A 20,285-nucleotide genomic window follows, 5' to 3' on the forward strand; every position below is an offset into this window, starting at 1 on the left:
AAGGAAGCAACGTGGGCCTCCAGTGCTGATAACAGGGCTGCCAGAGGAGGCAAGACGTGAGCCAAGACCCAGAAATGGAGCTGCTGAGGCATGTGTGGGGCCTGGAGCCAGAGTGAGGAGATGTGAAGCAGCCCACTGGTGCTAAGAGAGGGGGCACCAGTGGAGGCAGGAAGTGGGACCGAGCCAACACAGTGCCTGGAGATGAGAGGCACGAAGCAGAGCCTCCTGAGACTGGAGACTTGGATGTGATAGGCAGGCAAAGTGGTGATGCCAGAGATGATGGCAGAGCCACCTGGGAAAATGCAATAGCCCCCAAACACCCATGTGGGCTAAGACTTCCCTGAATGGTGCACCAAATCCACCGAATGAGAGTGCCCTTGGCCACCGACAGTAAAGGAGGTCCTGGGAAACCCGACAGACCGATAGGCACGACAGAATCGAAGTAGGCTGCTTTGGCAGGAGGTGGTGATTACAAGCTCCACATGATTGTGCAGAGAGGCACTCAGGTGGCTACAATGACCATAGGTAGGAGCAACAAGGGCATGCAGAAAAAAACAAGGAGATCTATGCCCCACCTAAGCATCCAAATGAAGCCCTAATCCTGGTGGAACGCTAACACAATCCAAGACAAGTGGAACCTATCCTCAAAGACATCATTGAGGTGATTCAAGGTGTCCATCGCTCATTGGGCTCCAAGATTGACTCTGTCACTATAGAAGGCACACTCCTGCCGGCTGATCTGCACAAACTGGGTGACAGAGTTACAGAAAATGAATACCTGATTGCCAAATTGCAGGCAAGACTCAGAACTTCAAGGATCAGGCGGCCTGGCTGCTGACTGAAACTGCAAAGACAGGGGCCAAAATGGAATAAATTAAAGGCCGCTCCAGGAGAAATAAGATCAGGGCCGTAGAAGTCCCAGAAAGAGAGGACGGCACAGTGTTGATCACTTTCTAGAGGATCTGATAATGAATACACTAAAGCCAAGGGAACTCAACATTTCTCACAATAGAACATGCCCAGAGAGCCCCCACCCCACTTCCCATCTCGGTGCCCAGCTATGAACTATTGCACCACTCATTTTCAATCATCAGGACCAGGATGTGATCCCACAAGCAGCCTGACAGAACATGACTATTGAATACAAGAATGCCACAATCAGCTTTTTTCTGGATTTTACACTCCGAGTACAGAAGCTATGACACAACTTTTACGAAATCAAAAAGATCTTGAGAAAGTTGGGCCTCAAATATTAAATGATATTTCCAGTGAAGTTGGGAGGGGTGGTTCCTCCCTTAGGAGTTTAGGGTGTTCCCCCTCTCATATTTTAATCCCTCTAACCCCTCGATTAAATGTGAATAAAGTTATACATGTATTTATTTTTTCATTCCTCCTGCGGCAGTCAGCTGTCAGCTACAGGCCAGTTGATCTGTCGAGCCTGAGGCAGCCTGGAAGCCAGTGCATGCGGGCCTGAGGGGGTGGGTCTTAAACAATATTGACAGCAGACACCATGTTCAACAGTGAGTGCACTTGGGCCCACAAAGTGCACATGTCGGGTTGAACTGCTGCCTCTTTTCGGACAGCCAAACATGCACTCTAGAGACTTCTCTCCAGGAGTCTCAACCTGGGCAATTAGTGAGCCTGAGGTGAATAGCAGCTGGCACAGTTCCTCTTTTGTCTGGAGCGGAGTGAACACATCTGCATGCATCCTGTCTGAATTGGTCAGTAATACGATTTGCTAATTGCTAAGGTGTTCACACTGGTGCAAAAACAATAATAATATTAGTAGTAATGTAAGGAGGTAAAAATGAGTCTTGATATTTTAATCCATCATTCTGTGGCTGATTGTGGTGAACTAGCGTGTGGCACTGGCGCTGCAAGCGTTTTATTCAATGTCTATGCTGGGCATAGTAGCAAGTAACTCAGACGCGCTACCTATATTTCTTCCATTAGCCTTATTATTTCTGTGTATATTTACTTGATTTTTATTTCATTCACTTTATGCTTCCTTTTGGCTCTTGCATTTTTCCCTCACCTTTGGGGAATCAGCATTCGGAACTCACTTCTTGTTGTTTTCCGTCTCCCTCTTATCGGTAAGGCCTGTGTCTGGGAGTGGAGTGGACACATTGGGAAACTGGCAGAGTACCGGCGGTATGATGATATCTGCTCTCAGTCACCAGTACTACAGAATACATTTTCCAACACTCACCTATTGTTTCCGTGTTGAGGGAGGCCACAAACAACCAGACGGCCCAGTTCAAAGTTCTGCTGAGAACCAGAGCTGAACCCAAGACCTTTCTCCCTAACAGATCACTGTTTAATTTCTGCAAAACCAGGAGTGCGGGTAGGGAGCTAGAAGAAGGTGAAAGGGAGAAAATTAGGAGAAATGGAGAAGAGAGGCAAAGGGGGAAGAGAAGAAAGGGGAAGAGAAGCCAGAGAATGGAGGGGGAGAAGGAAGAGGGAGACCATAAGAGAGAAAGGAGGGGTAAGAGTAAACAAGGGAGAACATAAAGAGGAGAGGAGGGGTAGGGAGAAAAAGGGGAAGGGAGGAAGTAGAGGAGAAGAAAAAATAGGACAAACGCAAAAGGGGAGAGGCATAGTGAGAACAATGGGGATGGAATGAGAACAGAGAGTGAAGGGTGGAAGGGGAGAGGACGAGAAGAAGGGGCGGAAGGGAAGTATGGGAATGGAGAAGGAATGAGTGAGAGCGGAATAAAAGGACAATTTGAATTTACACACCACACTAACTGTTGAACAATTTAAATTCAGTAAGATAAGGAGCATTTTATTGCTTCAATATTTAAAGTATGTACTTTCACAATTATTTAGTAAACCATCTTGCTATCTCAAATTTGCTTGAAAAAACACCATTTGCCCACTTCTCTTTCAAATAATTTTTTTCCCCAAAATCCCCCTTATGACGGTCAAGCTCACCTGATACACACACTTGCCACAGGGCACTCATCCCGAACTTTTAAGCCCCACCACTTTCAAATGTCACCAGCGGCCACTGGAAGTTGAGGGCTGTGGCTAAATGAAAAACATGGTATTTTGCTTCCCCGGACGAGGCCTGGAACTGGCTGGACAGAGGCCGAATGATGGAGGGTAGATGGGTACAAGGACGGCACCCCATATCGCCAAATGCTGCTGCATGAGATTTAGGACTATAATAAGACCCCCAGGAGAACAAGAACCCACCGATAGAGCTGGAAGAAATGCAAGAATCCTTATACAAGGAGGTCGGGGGGAGCGAATAGACACCAACCACTGAGACTATAGAGAGTCTGGCCCCTAGCATGATCCATGATAATGACTATCACCAGGGACATCCTCTCAAAAGAGAGTCCGGGCCAAATGTGGAAGCCGGACATTTCCCTCACCATGGCTTGTCACGCGGTAACAAACAATGATTGGTAAGCAGGGGTGAGAAGCATGGGACTAGAAGACTGTATTGGTAGAGCTACCCAGTTGAGATACAATGAATTTGGGGTGACAGGTCCTCTGCAGTGTTGGTGGGAGGCAGTTTTAAGCTAGGAGGGGGGAGGTTTATGGGGAAATTACTTATTTCAAATGTTTTGTTCTTGGTGGTGTCAATTCACTGTTGAATCCTGCGAAAGGCAAACGTTACCTAACCCCTCATCAGCCACAGGGAATAAAGAAGTCCAAGGCCAGAAGTAGTAATGCCTTTATGTGGCCAACGGGCGATCATTGAAAGTACTTGTGTAGAATCTATACGGTCTGGTGGACAAGATAAAGAGGGGGGATAGCCCTACAGTATCTTAAACAGCATGCCCCAGATATAGTTTAATTACAAGAAACATAAGTGATGAGCACCACGAACAAGGCCATGGACAGATGGGGATACAAATTGCTAGCTCGTGCCGGGTATAACTTGGGCACTAGGGGGTTGGATATACTGCTTAAGAAGTCGCTACCTCTAAAACGGACGCGGGCTAACGTGCAGGGTAGAAATATGACTCTGTCAGGAAATTGGAAGGACCCACTGGTTAATATTTGCTCTATCTACATCCCACCCAAACTGCATGTCCTTGCACTGCCAGATGTGGGCTCTTTACTACTGCAACTTCCAGACGAAGTCTTATAATAGGGGGTGACTTTAACATGGTGGTGTGTGATGACTGGGATATATTGACAACTAGGCTGACCAAGGACAAGTCGAGTCCATTCCATGATTTCTGGTTGCCATGGCCCTGTTCGATTTATGGAGACTGCCCAACCCTCAAGATAAGCATACACTCATCACTTGGGGGATCATGGCAGTCTCACACAGATTCACAGAGGCCCGACACCTGCTCAGGGGGATCTCAGATCACTCTCCAGAGTGAGCATTACTCAGTGAATGAGCTGGCACTTGGGTGAGGTTTGGGCAGATTAATCTGTGATCCCTAAAATAGGTCAAGGTACGGGAGGGACTCAATACATGCACAGAGCAATACTTCAAAGAAAATGTGGGCACAGTTGATTCAGCACTCAGTAGTGAAAGCTTACAGAACTGTAGACAGGGGACAGGCCCTATCCTTGATCTTAGGACTCAAGCGGCAGAAGAGAGCAAAAATGGATAAGCTAGCAAAAGAAATCATGGAAGAAGAATGCCTTCCTGAGAATAAGGGGCGATCAGGGATGTGACATGGACTGATGCTCAAGGAACAGGAGTATAAAAACCTAGCCACTGATGCCTCCGGGCAACACATAGAGCTTCTGCCAATCAGCTGTATGACGTTGGGGATAAAGAAGGCAAACTCCTTGCCTGACTGGATAGGAAGGATCAGTCCTGAAACTGGGTGCTAGAGGTCAAGGATGAGGTGAGGAGATATTTAGAGAAGGAAAGTGCATAGCTAAAGCTTGTGTTGCCACCACACCCACATATACTCCCCAATGTTGATGAAGACAGCAGAGGATTCTGCCGCCCTTCTCAAAAATATTGTCCTCCCCAACACAGGACCATGTAGAGTATCTAGCACCAACTTAGGGGTTGAGGCAATTGGGGTGGCGATGCAGGAGCTCAAGGCGGTGAAGTCCTTGGGCCCAAACAGACTCCTGGTGGAGCTCTATAAGGCGATGGCCGCAAAACTAGCCCGCAGCTACTAAACATGTACGAAGAATGCAGAAGGCGGGACACCCTCCTGCAAGACCAAGGGCTCACTACCTTAGTAGTTATTCATAAGGAGGGGAAACCCCCAGAAGACTGTACCTCTTATAGGCCGATTTCATTGCTAAACGCTGAGGTTAAAATATTGGTCAAAATACTGGCAACGCGATTAAATGCCTAACATAAAGCAAATGGAGTGTTGGGTGCAATAGTATTGTAATGGCAGTGAGAATGCGATGGTAATTCTGACGGATGCAGAAATTGTGTTTGACATGCTGGAATGGACTTATATGTTTGAGGTATTGGTCAGGTTGGGATTTGGCCCTAAATATACACTGTGGGTACGCTTGCTGTATGACGGTCCATTGTCTAGGACTATGAAAGGACACTAGACAAGGATGCACCTTGTCACCAATAATATTTGCTCGGGCACTGGAGCCCCTCGCTGTCTTAATACAATGGGACCCACTGCTCAAGAGACTGGACTGGGGTGGGGTGGCTTTGGAGTACAAAATATCTCTATACGCGGATGATGTGCTACTCTATATCTCCGACCCTGAGCTGGGAGTTGATAGTATAATGCAAATACGAATTTTGGAAAATACTCCTGGTCTGTTATCAATTGGCACAAGTACTTATTATATCCACTAAGGGGGGATACCAAGACTGCCACATAATTGTGGAGTGACCTCTGTATGGAGTGGATTTCCCTACTTGGGTATTTACACAACATCAGAAGCAGAACTCTTTTATGAGTGGAATCTGTTCCCGGTGATGGACTGACTGAAAGGCGATGTGCGTCACTGATGTGCCTTGGGGTTCTCCCTCCTGGGCAGGGCAGCTTTATTTAAAACTATGTCTTTGACACATTTCTTATAGGTGTTACATAATATACCCTATGAGATTCCTAAAGGGTACTTCAAGGCAATAGAGGCAGAAGTTTGTCTTCTACTATGGGACAGTGTCCAGGCACGGATCGCCTTGCCCAAATTGACGAAGAGCTGGTATAATGGGGGATTTGCCTTTTCCAGATACCAAAACATTCTACTGGGCATTGCAGCTGATCTTTGTTAATACTGGGCCTTCATGGCATAAACTGAATCGGCGTTACAAATGGAAAGACCTGCTGTGGGTGCCAGGGGATACCCAGCAGCGCTTTATGGAGGGTGGACGCTATACTGGTTACCCACCTTGGCCAGAACAGTGATTAAAATTTGGAAAGCAGTAGCATCATACTTAGGGTGGAGGAGAAGAATAACACAAGCCACCCCACTCTGGGATGCAGAGATGTTGGCAGCAATGGTGAGATTTCCAGGTTGGACCTAATTGGCATAACCACAGTGGGGGAAATATGGGGCTAAGAGAGATTCCTTTGGTGGAAAAAATGAGAGACTACCAGCCCCCTATACCTACAGATATTTTCAGATGAGGCATACCTTGAGATCAGTGTTAGAGAACAGTACGAAGCTGAAGGAAGTCTCCCCCCCCACCCCCGGGGACAGACTACTAAGCGAACCTATGCATAAAATAGCCACAACCCTGACATACAAATAAATCCCACCGCACACTCCCGATGCCCTGCAACAACTGAAGGAACAGTGAAAAATGGACGTGGGTGACTGTGAAAGGGATGGGGTAGAGAGAGAAGTTGTCATTGCAATGGTATCTCCATACAATGACTTCAAAGAGTCAGACTAACAAGATGTTTGGTACAAATGTTATAGGTATGTTTGGATGCTTTCAGAAATGGGGTCTTTGGTTGGCAGTCAGGTTGCCCCCTGTCCAAGCAAGGACCCTCACTCTAGTCAGGGCAAAGGAGAAACACACCTGGTTAACCCCCACTCACCCACTTAGTAGCTTGGAACGAGCAGAAAGGTTTAACCCAGAGGCAATGTGTAAAGTATTTGTTCCAACGCACACAGTAATACAGTGAAACACTACAAAATGGACATCACACAGGTTTAGAAAAATAGTAAATATTTATCTAAATAAGACAAGACCAAATACGATAAAAATCCACCATACACAATTAAAAATATGGCTTTAGCACTTAAAAACACAAAAATAGTGCCTAGATGCACAAATGCTGCAATCTGATGCTGAGGCGTCGTTGTGACGGAGTCCTTTCCCACAATGTGATGCCACTGGCACCGTTTACGGAGTCACACAGACTCCCAGGTACAGTACCTTAGCAAAAGTGTGGAAGAACAGGCCGATGCATTGAGTCGGGGAGCTAGGTGTTGCTGGATCCGATGCAGCATCAGTTCTGGTGCTGCAGGGCAAAGGAGCGAAGGCGTCACAAAGAGGCGTTGGTTCCTTGCTGCAGAGCAGTGGAGGTGAGGCAGTGTCAGTTGCGAGGATTCGGTTCCTTGGCACCTCCGGCAAAGTCGAAGTCTGGCGAAGTCACAATGCTAAAGTGAGGGCGCCCGCGGCATCCAAGGTGAAGCCGAGTCCCAAAATGACTGCTATCACTTCCTTGTTGAAGTGTTGGCAGCCAATCTGATCTCAGCACAAGATCGAGAGGGTTCACTGAGTCTTTGCATCCCTATATATACAAATTCGTTTTGTCTTTATTTACTCAAAACTACTGAATGGATTTACACCAAATAACAATAAGTTCACTTTCTGGACCTAGAGCTACCTTTCTACCAAATTTGGTGCAATTCCATCCAGTGGGTCGGGCGCTATTTCTGTTCAAAATCCCTATGGAAAAATGCATGGGGAAAAAGTGTCTTCTCTACCCCCGCTTGACAGATCATCCTGAAACTTTCGAGACAGACACTGAAGTGAGCGTCGTACTTTTTAGGGAAATTTTGTGAAGATTCAGCCAACAGCCCAAAAGTTATTAGTTAACCAAAAAATGCTTTTTCTATAGAACCTAGGTCCTAACCATAACTACCTAGTGGCGACTGCTACTAGGTAGTAAATATATATATATATATATATATTTGTATATATACATATAGATAGATAGATAGATAGATAGATAGATAGATAGATAGATAGATAGATAGATAGAATGATAGACAGATAGATAGATACCTAGCAATTACTTCGAGATTAGGTATTCTGAGGTGACACATAATGCCTTTCGGGGTTAGGTAAATGAACTGCTGGGATGAGAGCCACTGGCTTTCATGGTGTGATCCATTGCCGCCTAGCTTGACATTTTGTGCCTTCTGGTGTCAAATTCCTGCCACTTAGTGTGACATTTGGTGCCTCTTGTAGTGTTAAAGAAGCACTGTTGGGCTGTTTAGTTTTGGTTGGGTTGTCTGAAAGAGTGTGTTCTTCAATCCAAAAATACCACAACTCCAAGTGTTCTTCTAGTAGAGTACTGAAAATAAGTGCTTGCGGGGGAAAAAGAGGAAGCAATACAGTGGCTTCATACATCAGGGTACAGTTGTGCAATAGGTCTAGGGTCTGATACAGGTTCTGATTGTCTGTCCAGCAGTCTAATCATTTCATTCTTTCATTCTTGCCTGCAGGGAGATGAACAAGAAGCTCAGGGATGACCGTGACGCCTTTGAAGCCAAGAAGCTGGTTAGTCTCAGGAAGACCCCTGTGAAGCCTGTGCACCTTTCCAATTGCTGCTGCTGTCACAACCATGTGGGCTCACTGCACTGCCATGCAGGACATTAGCTGTGCTATCTAGTAGCCCTTAAGATGATATAGACACATGAATGTACACAAATATGTAAAAGACTGTAATATATATCTAAATGCTGCACATACTGAAATCCAGGACAAAAGACACAGGAGTCGGTGAACTTTCTGTCCGTGCCAAAAAGAGTGCAATAGATGTCTTTTGCTTCTAAGACAAGACCTTCACCTTTACATGAACCCCTGCAATCAAGGGCTGCTCCAGATTGATTATAATAATAGAACAAGAGGTTTTCTTTTGTGCAGCAGTGGTGTTCATTGGTGGGTAGTCTAGAAAAGTGGAAGAGTAGGGAACATGAAGGAATAGGGCTTAATGACGCTAGAAGAGACACAAGGCCTTTTATGCAGGCTAGTGGACCTCCACCTTCCTGGAAACGGGCCTCTTCCAGTTTTTTGTTTTGTTGTATGCTTGGTTTTGAATTTGAATCACTGTAGTAAAACTGGCCCAGTTTTTGCAGTCTAAATGATATGGACATTCAGCGCACCTCCAAGATAATTTGGGGATTCCTTCCACATTCCTTCGTGCTTAAAGATATGTTTGGAACTTCTTGCAAGCATACCCGAAAAAAATACAGAACTGTTTTCTTTATCCTTTGCCTCGAAAGGTCGTGTTTGCTGTAACACATCTGATAGCTCAACTTGTATGGATCATGGTATGTAGATGATGACATGCAGGACCATCCAGACCACTTCATTCAGAACTTGCACAGAATAATAGAAATTATATTCAATTTTTTTAAATGTGGACATAATGCTGGTCAAGTTATCAATTCTGTTTTAGAATCTGGACTGATAATGCATCTCATTCCACAATCTGCATAGTATTCTTGGCATACCAGCTATTTTATTTTAGAATATGACAGACTTTTCAACTATCTTCTTTCCAGACCTTGCACCAGACATGTTATGTCTGCTGTGTTATTCCAGAATCTGATAAGAATGTCAGGCAAATCTGGCATTTTATTTTATATTCTGCACTTTGTCGGACATCTCTTCCATATATATTTCATAATCTTAACAGCAATCCATAAAGCTCTTTGTAAGAAACTGGATTATTAATTTGAGTGGGTGACTACCCACATAAAGTAAAAATCACTGTCCTTGTTAGGGTAAACCACTAAATAAACATGAGCTCAACCCCTTAATAACTATGGCACAGACCAGACAAGAGGTGATGTATAAAGTATTTATGCAGTACCATAGCAGTAATTAATCTGAAATATAAAACAATAAAACTCCCAAACCTGAATTAGAAAACTAGAGTGAACTGCATTGAGGGAACCGGATACATGGATTTTTAAAGATTCAAGTAGAAGTAGGGCCAAGATGCATAAAGTGCCAATGATAGTCAATGGTCATTGTAGACCTGGACCAAGGCTCAATTTGATGCTGACTGAGATGGAGCGTGGGTCGGATACAGCAACCAGGTTCATCCTGTTCAAAAGATTTTACTTTCTGACATTAGACCTTTAAGTCCCAATCCACCACAGGAGTACAATTCTAATGCCCTCAGAACCTGAGGGAAGCCATTTAAAGACTTACAGGACATTGGACAGAGGCCAAAAGCAGGCACCTGTCCTGGTCCAGTTGCCACTGACCTACTGGGCCACTGCAGGAAAGGACTGTTGTAAGTTTGTTATATTTGTGTAGCATGTTGCATCCGGTAGTTGACACCTTTTGATCTTTGTAGTCTACTTCTTTGTCCCAGATAAAAGAGAGAGCTGGTGCACTCCTTCTGGGCTTGTCTTAGGTCACAGACAGCAGGCTCAGTCCTCTGCTGATCGCCCTCAGGTCCAGGAAGGATCTGAAATGGATGCCTGGAGATGTCACATTTATGTCTGGTCTGAGTGGATTTGACATTGATGCAGATTTTGACACAATAATGCCAAAACGGATGCTCACAGTCCCTACCCTTTGTATTTATTCTGGGAGTTTCAGAGGACTCATCTCTGCCCATTGAGGTCAGCCCATTGTTTGCTCCTGGGAGGCATTCCACACCTACTCAAATACTAATCCCTCCTTGGGAGACATTTGAGAGCCCATGCAAATTAGCTTCCAGGAACTTCAGAGAGGGAAAACATAACGTTTTAAAAGCCACTTTTCTGTATTGTTTATTAAAATATGACTTCATTATAGAAATAGATTTTTACTAAGTAGTAATAATAGTTGTTTCATTATTTTTCCACCTAGTTCTATTCCTGAGACACAGTATTAAGGACTCTTATCTGTACTCTGACCAACTACAGTGGAAAAATAGCTTTTGAGTGCTAGTCACAGTAAGGACATGTGAACATTAAATTGTACATGTCTTACTTTTAAACACCATGCACCCTGCTTTGTGGGCCAAATGCTTATATAATAGTGACTTATTAATATTCAAAATGGATGTTTAAAACTGTCAAAAGGGTATTTTTGACAGGTTGAATTGCAGTTTTTACACTGCAGTGGTCAGGCTACACTGGTAGGCGTGAAGCCATGTTTTACACAAGTTAGGAATATGCCAATTCGAGCACTTAGGGGAGTACATGCACTTTACTACTGGTTAACAGGGGTAAAGTACACAAACTATAAAGCCAGCTTAAACATATGGTCCCTGCAAAAGGCAAAAAATAGCGGGCCACCAAACACAAAAGATTTCCCACGGTCCCTCCTTCTTATTTCACAATATGCACTATGTGCCACGCCTGTAACTTTATTTTATAATCTGCACAGAATATATTGTCAGACATCTTTCATAAAAATAGTGAGAGATTTCAAGAAATGCTGATCCTTGTATTTCACAATCGCCACAATATGCCAGACATAACAGCTTTTATTTTGCATTCTACCCTGTTTGTCAAATATCATTGATAATAACTAGAACTGCACAGCAGGCATCTTGAGCAGGATGTAGGAGTCCACACTGAAGTCGGTGAGGATAGCAGTTTTCAAACTTGGATAGCGGTATGATGGAGAAATTCAACATGAAACAGCAAAAAATGCTTGAGATTTCGAAATAATTCTTGCACAACCTTATTGCTATTCTCACCTAAAAAAGGTGAAATGTCATGTAACTACAATGTGATGTATATAAAATCCGTCACAAAATGTACACTTTTTATACTTGTGAGTAAAGGCAAGGGTAAAGGTTTTGTTTGGAATGGCTTTAAAGATTGAAAAACTACATAGCTGAAACGTAATATGGAGGGGAATTCATAATTTACACTTTAGCTCGGATTGGCCATTGGGTTGGGTGTAGTATTGGCATTATTTGACTGGCCAATGTTCATTTCTGTGACGTCGTGTCTTTAAAAGAATCCCCTCAATAATGTCTTTAACCCAAGCTTTATAAGGCTAAGTTTCGGCTCATTGTGGTGCTGAACTCTTCGGTTGGTATAAGCATGTCCAGAGGCATGTGAAATAACTCTGTTTGGCCTGGTATAATATACCTGCAACGTCAAATATTCCTTCAAAGTTCCACTGTTGTATAAGCAAGCATAGCTCATCATTATACGTGAAGGTTTATTAACTATAAAATGAGAAGGGTGGGTAACTATAGGCTGGCACTCACTTGTATTTGAGTCAACGGACCAGTATCTAACTGTAAAACCAATATTAAAACATCTAAAAGCTATCCCACAAAAACAGGGATAAACAAGTCTATAACAAAAGGAAAAAGTAACAGTTCAAAATGTAGGCAAACAGAAAAACTCAAGAGTGAGCGAACAAGAACATTTTTAACACAACCAATTTACAATATGGACCTGTTGCATTCTCCTGCACACTCTCCAAGGCAGTAGACTAAAACACCTCATTATATCTGCCAGAAACATAGAAACATCTGTGGTGGGTTATAAAACACAGGACTCCTCAAATCACCAGACAGAAAACAAAGCAATGCAAAATGTAGAAGACTGGAAATCAGGCATTCTGATGAATAATCCCAGAATCTGAGGAAATATCTTGCCACCCTAACTGACTCACCACATCGCTAAAGCACTTAATAATGAAGATTAAAACTCATCTTTTCAAGAACATCTCATTCATCTTTGTCAGGTACTAGATCCCAAACTCGGACAATATTTTACAAGAAGGCTCAACCCTCCCTTTGTTAACAACAATCTGTTTGTTCTCTTCTTTGTTCAGCATTCTATTGTTCTTCAGCTATGCTGCCCCAGTACATACAAACATACAAAGAGTTATACTGCCCTACTGTCCTGAAGCCAGACCAACACAAATGGAGCACAGACTGGGGAATAAACCAAACAAAATGTCCAGGGGTTGAATTGACTATCTGCATCATACTAGTGGGCTCAGAGCTGACTCCAATGTTGGAATTCGGCCGCCAAATGAGATAGAAATTAAATAGTCATCCAGGCTTGCAGCTACTTTCTCCTACTGAAACCACTTACTGGAACCAATCACCAATGAATGGGGCAATCTACCTCAACACTACACCTAAAAGGTCTATCTAGGCTCCTAGGATACAGAGAGGAGCCTAATAAGCGATTTATCAAATATCACTGTGTCAGAAAGACATGAATTACCCCATCCATTAAGCAGATAATATTGTGCTTGAACTGGACGGTGGATGTCATTGTAGCACGACCCCACTGGAAGCCAGACTAGAGCAGGACCAAACGATTGTTATATGCAGTGTGTAAGTACAACTGAATAGCTATATAATGATCCATGGCCTTGCACAGAAAGGAAAGTCCAACACTGTCTGCAAATGAGCTAGAATCTCAGGAACCTGAATTGTTTTTCTTACCAGGGAGATCCATGACTAACTTTGGGAGATGTATGGCAATCCTGTTAGAAAAGAGAGGTTAATCAAATTGGCCCAGTGCAGCAAACATATCACAACAAGAGGTGTAGAATTCCCCAGAATTAAATGTGAGCGTTCATGGAAGAAATTGCATCAGCAGCCTCACCCTTGAAAGGATTAGATAAAAGAAGAACATGTGTCATCAGCTTTTTAGACATAGTATTGGCAAGGACAACAAAAATAGAGATCGATATTTTTAGTGGGTTGATAGAATATTGCCAGAGAAGCCGGAAATATCTTAACTTTTACCTTAAGTACAGTCAATGCGTAGAACTTCAGGGGATCAACACTATTGCAATCAATTGGAAATATCACCCAATCTTGGGGAACCCTATAGTCCACAGAACAAGGATAATAAACGTAATATCAAAAGGTGTTCTGTCATTAATTCCTAAAATGGGAAAAATATTTTTTAATACAGTAATGGGTATCACATCTAACTTAGTCAGTCAAAGATTCAAGGATCCAGATACACAATTCTCAGGCTTAATAATATTCAATTTATTTTCTTTATATTTGAAAGAATAGTGAGACTGGTTCAGCAATGCAGGTGCTCCAAAGTGACAGTGCAGTGAAGAGTGCAAAGGTGATGGCAGCCTACACAACCATCATAAAGTAAATCTGTCATATGCACAACAGGCAGTCACTGCAAGCTAACGTCTTTGTCCAGAACTCCCTGTCAGTAAAGCCTCCTCCTGGTGAAAAAGTCAGGGCCAACTTTTTAGTGGCTGTGTAGGCCTCCATATATTTCTATATCAATCAAGGCTGATATTTAGGAATTGATTCTAGAATGAACAGTGAATAATAACAGTCTAGGTGTCTACCATTATTATGTCCAGATGAAGTTCCTATTGGGGTTGAAACGTCAACATAGGATTGAGGCAACACACCTTCCCTAACTGTTGGACATTAAGAACACTACAAGTTCCTATTTGTGTTTGGTAACTCGAACCGGTTGCTGCCTCTTTGTATTGTTTATATTGTATGTAATTTTTGGATTTGTTGGCATGTCACCTTTCCACATTTGAGTTGGCCGGCCCTTCACTCTTCCAAGGAGCATGATCCTAGTGGCACTCATGGAGACTCATTAGACTTGTCAAGTGAAGCCTGTCAAATCAAATAATGGTTTGACTCACAAATTTGTGTGGGGCATGACTTAGCATTACAGGACTCTCTGCTCAGAAACAGTCTTCCATTAGCTGTTGCGGACATTGAATCACATCTGGAATTCCATATGGCGCTGATAGTGAGCCCACTTTATAGTTGTCTTCTATTAGCCTACACCGTGCTTAATTTCAGCTACCATTTTCAATGTTTGAGCACAAGGGTCTTGAAGCAACCCTTGAGCAGCGCGATTGTAAAATTATTCTCTAGTATAAGCCTCTGTAGCATACATGTATAATGAAGTATATATGTAAATGTATATGTATGTTTATTGTATAATTATTTGTGAATAGCTGTAGCCATAATACCATGCAAGGGAGGTTAAAGTGCCTTGTGATGTTGTAAAACCTAAAAACTTCTGAAAATGGGCATTTAGTGCGACCATAAAATCACATTTGTTCTTTAACTCTTTAATTTACAATTGCATTGGGGAAGGATATTTTTGGTTGAATTCTTTAACTTAAGAAGATAATTTAAAGGTGCTTAGCCTTTATAACTTGTCTGTAACGTCCTTTAAAACACATTGATGTACTTGTCTTTTTTCATCCTGCCTGCAATATTGCTTTGTTTTTCAGTTTACAAACCGTTCTCACTCTGTCCCGCTTCTGTTCGACGTCTCTGCTCCCTCCTGTCCATCTCTCTGTCCCCTGTGTATTCCTCAGTCTGCCTGACTGCCACCCTCTCATAGCTCCTTCTCTCCTTTCCCTGTGGGCTCACTCTCCCCATCCCAGCCAACCTTTTTCCACATTTTCTTGTTAGTGCTGCTAGGACCTAGAGCAGTGGTTCCCAACCTTTTGATTTCTGTTGACCACTACTTTATCATTACTAGAACCTGGGGACTCCCACTATATCATTATTGGAATTCGGGGACCCCCCCTCCCCCCACACTGAGTCATTACTGAAATCTGGGGACCTAATCTGTTAATATTATTTAATTTTCTGAGCTGTCACGGATACCCCCAAGGAGACTTCCTGGACCCACAGGGGTCCCCGGACAACAGGTTGGGAACCACTGACCTAGAGTTTTTACACAATTTTTGTTTCATAGAAACTAAAAGCCTGTTGTACTGTAGGACGCCTTGCATTCAATACCTCCTTTTTTGTTTTTATGTCAAAAAATGGTTTGGCAAGGCAGCTTTCATTAGATGCCTTCCTTTCTGAAAAAGGAGGACAATAATGTAGGTTCCTGTAGCAGCCAGCCTTATTTTAAGCTAAATGCAAAAGCGGGGCTGCATCAAGGGCAAGACAGCTTTTGGTTCAGTCCTCTTTTGTTTCTTATCAGGTTTAACTATACTTGCGCTGCATGCATAGGAAGATGAAGCCCAGAGCTGTCAGCCATGCCAATGCTTGTTTTCTCTTTTATCTTTCCTTCAACTTCAGTTTCCGTGTCCCATACTTAGCCTCGCTCCCTTTTCATTTTCTGTCTCTCACAAATTGTAGCGTTTGGGTAAATCTGGAGACTGTGCCGCAATGATGAAGGGGACAGACACTAAAATACTAAAATAGTGTGATTACTTCTGTAAACTAGTTTCAATGACAGAACCTCCCTTGCCTGTGCCTGGTGTGGAATAAAATGATACCCCAGAGGAGGCAGAGAGGAAGTAGGTGGGGTGCCATGTATAAGAATGGGCTTTACAAAACGGAGAGGAGAAACAATATACGTCTACTGTGCGTTTCTCTTGACCCTTTTAGGAGGTGCACAGGAAGGGTGGGTGGCTTAATGATCTACACAAGAGAATGGGAGGGCAGGATCGGACGACCAATATCTAGATGGCGTCTTTCATCACCTTGGCATACAGCGTTGCTTTATGCCAATGAGCCTTTAAGAGAACGTCTGGGTTTGAATGTTAGATTCTAAATGGCCTTCTGTGTGACCGCCAGTACCCTCGATCAAAATTCCTCCATAATGTCTTATGCGTACAACTGCAGGGCTGTTGGTGGACTAGAGTGTGTCTCGTCATTCACCTGATTTCTTTGAAAATGTCTTGTGGGAGGATTTAAATAGAGGTCTTCAAAATAAACTGAGGGGGTTCATTTTACTAATTGTATGGTACAACACTAGGAGACGTGCAGTGGAACCGCAAGGCTAGGCTAACTTGACAATGAATTTGTTGTTTCTCAAGGAATGATCCCGAGTCGTGGAAGAACCGAAGCATGCTGCGACTGAGTGGGATGTTGTCGTGCCCACAAATTCCTGAGTTTCAAAACACTCACCCACTATCAACCGCGAGGTCGAGGCCTCTGGTTTATCTGAGACTGGGGCAGCGGGTCCATGTTTCCCTGTTCACGAGAAATAGGCAAGGAAACGCCAAACGAGAGAGCGGGGTCAACACCCCCGCCCTAGACACTTGGTAAAACAAACATTCATTTTCGATATTCATTCACGCACGTCCTCTGTACAGCAATATATTTGTTTGTGTCAAAGTCTTTAAATTTCTTTCGTGCACGTTTTGTGCAAAGTGTATTTTGATTGCGTTACCTTTTGAATGTGAAAAACCAAAGTTACAAAGCTGGGTAAGGCAAGAAAATAATTTAATAAAAATCAATGACCGGACAAGTTCGGTGGGAGAAAGAAAAGCATGAGTTTGTCCGTCTTTTCTTAAAGGTGGAGCTAATATTTACTCTGTGGATCGGCACATGACTTTGCTGTTTGCCAGCAGGTAATCGGTGGACGCTGGGCCTGGGTGTGGGCAGCTCGGTCATCACGCCCTGGGGGAGGCTGTTGCAGAGCTCGAACACTGAGCTGTATGAGACGCACGCACAGGTCAATATTTGACGCCTGCGGGAGAGGCATTTACTGGGAAAGGCGGAGCCCGAAAGGGTCAATTGGCAGCAATTTTAATACACTGAGGTGGCTATCTTCGGCCAACAGACTGATCAGGCATTTGCCAATTCTTGACTAGTTTGATAAGAAGTGATTCCGAGTTGTTCTTTAAAAGAACAGCTGCTTAGGCCTGTGACTTCTTTCTTAAAAATCTAAATGAAGTGCGAACTCTTTGGCCTATGTTACGTTACCTAGCATTTGTAAAGGGCACATGCCCTGAATGGTTACAAGTGGAAGTGCATGTGTGTGCAAGAGTATATAGATCTATAAGAGAGAAATGCAGTGAGCACCATGTGGTATTGATTCTCCATACCTGATGGAACACCAGTCACAACGGTGAATCTTTAGTAAAGGTGTTGCGACCTAAATAATTAAACAAAGGCCACATAATAGGGGTGTTCACACATAAATGGAAAGACAGACTTTAGGGAAATCCACGGACTTCACTATAAATAGGTATACGGGGTCCAAAACAAAGCAACAATTGTACAACCTGAGGGCCAAAGAAACACCATAGTAAATGGGTCTAGTGGTTCGCTCAGAGTGGAGAAGGCACATTCACTGAAATCTAGAGACACCACTATATATGGGCCTCCAGGGTCCACACAAACGTGGAGCAGGGAAAACCTAAGAAAATGCACCAACACCACAGGAAATGGGTCTGTGGAGTTTTCCTATTTTGGAGACATTACACCTCAATGAAAGGTGAATGTGTGGAGATCCACATAGAAGCAGAGAAGATACGATCCAAATAAATCTACATAAACCACAATAAATAAATGGATGTATAGGAGACACCCAGAAATTGTGACAGCGTATATAGAGTGGGTGAAATTAAGGGAGTGTCATGGGTGAGCATTAATCAGGAATCGTGGGAAGAATGTAGCTTGATTGCAGAACATTTAGGGGGATGGGGAGAAGTTCTAGAAAAGAATCAGACTGGGAAGAACTGAATATGAGTTCTTCCCCTATGACTTACACTTACTGGCCCAAGCAGGGAAGATGCTGCAGGGGCACAATCCTTAACCTATCTGTCCGTTACTTGGTTGTCTGAGAGGATAACTGGGAGGAGAGATAACAAAATGGGGATGGGCAGGGAAGTCCAGGGATAAGGGAAGAAAGGGATTTGCCTGTCCACTTGAAGGTGGTAACTGGTAGAGAATTGTCTGACCAAGGTGGGAGAAGAGGGGTCAAGGCAATAGAAGCCTACGTTAAGTAACCACAAAGGTCTTTTGGGGAATTAAGCTGAATAAACCATCAAAGATAAGTGAAATTAAACATGAGCAAATTGTGGTTGCAAGCTTTAGATAAAAGTCAATAACACATTGTTCTTTCCTTTGAATCACACGTCAGCTTCAGGAAAAACTAAATCCTAGTGCATTTGTGCATTAGGCCAATCACATACTCGAAATTAGGGCAGCAGTTCAACAGATTTCAAGGCCAGCAACATCTCTCTCCTGCACCACCACTTTGCTTGGTTACCACAGCATAACATACAGAGCAGGGGAACTCTTGAAAGTTATGAACAAAGAAGAGCAAACGGTGGTTAGAAAACCATGTAGGTCTCAATTATAGGTGAGTGATACCTAGTGGTGCCTAGCAGAATTCAGAAAGTCCTCGAGTCCATCTGTGTAGGAGTCAGGAGTCTTCTTTCTTCCATCTATGATTTTCTCTGGTGCCCCTTTCCCCACACCCAGACTGTTCTCCAGAGTTTCTCCGTTGTACAGGGGTTTTTAAGTGGTGTGGAAAGTTCTTGTCGCCTCCACCTTCAACAAACCCTAGGGTGAGACATCATCACTTCCTCAACCATTTGGCATAGTATTTTGAGAATTTCCAAAATGGTGTATTCAAGTGGTCTCTTGAAGACCTTCTCTGAGAGCCTAAGCACCACCAATAAGTGCCACAGCTATCTGGTACCTTCCCTCCAAAGCTTTAACTCCTGTGATTGACTACAGAGGTCTTGCTACTCTCCTTTGTTTCTGCACGGCTGAGATTTCCCAGGCCAGGTGAAGTAGGAAAAGTAAGTAGCACATGCAGATTCTGCCCAACCTCTCCTTTCCCAGGATCATTACTGGATAATGGCCCAAAGTTGAGGGGAGGTGTTTGATCCTCCAGCTGGCCAGCAGGGTAATTAACTTGGGTGAGCAAGGAGATTCAAAGGCCAAATCAAACTAGGAGCTAACTCAGAGACAAATAATGAGTCTTGAAGTGCCACAAAGACTAAAGATATGTGGAAATGAATGTCAGATCTGTGTTTGGTGCACTCTTCTCTAGCCCTAACTGGGCTCCAATATTTATGATATTGTTTCTATCATATATTTATTTTGGGTGTTGTAAAAAGAGAAAGCTGAAACTATTATATTTCTACATTTATTTAACCACTAAATGTACACCTATATTTTGAATGCCTGACATGTTTGAATGATATGACCATCCACAGATGTAAAATGAATACACTCATATGAAAACATGCAGATTTTAGTATCAACATTGTACACATATAGAGCTGTTTAAGCCTCATACAAAAAATGTCTTTTTTTTCATCTCCCTTAACTGTCAATCAGGACGGCTGTTGGCTGCGCCGTCATGCCTGAGAACATTTAGAACCACTCGTGAAATTACCTAATTTCTGACTGGAAAAAAGATTGTATATATTTAGAAAAATGGAAAACAGGGAGCCTTAATTATAAGTCCTGCAAAGGTCAGCAACAACAAATGAA

The 20,285-nt window shown here is 43.2% G+C and overlaps 1 protein-coding gene across 2 annotated transcripts in view; it reads left to right on the forward strand.

Moving 5' to 3' along the window:
- CRACR2B (calcium release activated channel regulator 2B) overlaps nucleotides 1-17,318 on the forward strand; it is a 126,997-nt gene extending 109,679 nt beyond the window's left edge. Inside the window, exons 10-11 of one of the 2 annotated variants that reach the window (XM_069223113.1) lie at nucleotides 8,596-8,650; nucleotides 16,865-17,318. In XM_069223113.1, the coding sequence (XP_069079214.1) occupies nucleotides 8,596-8,650; nucleotides 16,865-16,870 (61 nt within the window). In that variant the 3' untranslated portion in view covers nucleotides 16,871-17,318. Of the gene's footprint in view, nucleotides 1-8,595; nucleotides 9,360-16,864 lie in introns of those variants that run through there. The other variant, XM_069223112.1, reaches the window with a different exon arrangement.
- Nucleotides 17,319-20,285: the final 2,967 nt, after the last annotated feature.

This window comes from Pleurodeles waltl, chromosome 3_1 (genome assembly GCF_031143425.1).
Source record: "Pleurodeles waltl isolate 20211129_DDA chromosome 3_1, aPleWal1.hap1.20221129, whole genome shotgun sequence".
Lineage (NCBI taxonomy): Eukaryota > Metazoa > Chordata > Amphibia > Caudata > Salamandridae > Pleurodeles > Pleurodeles waltl.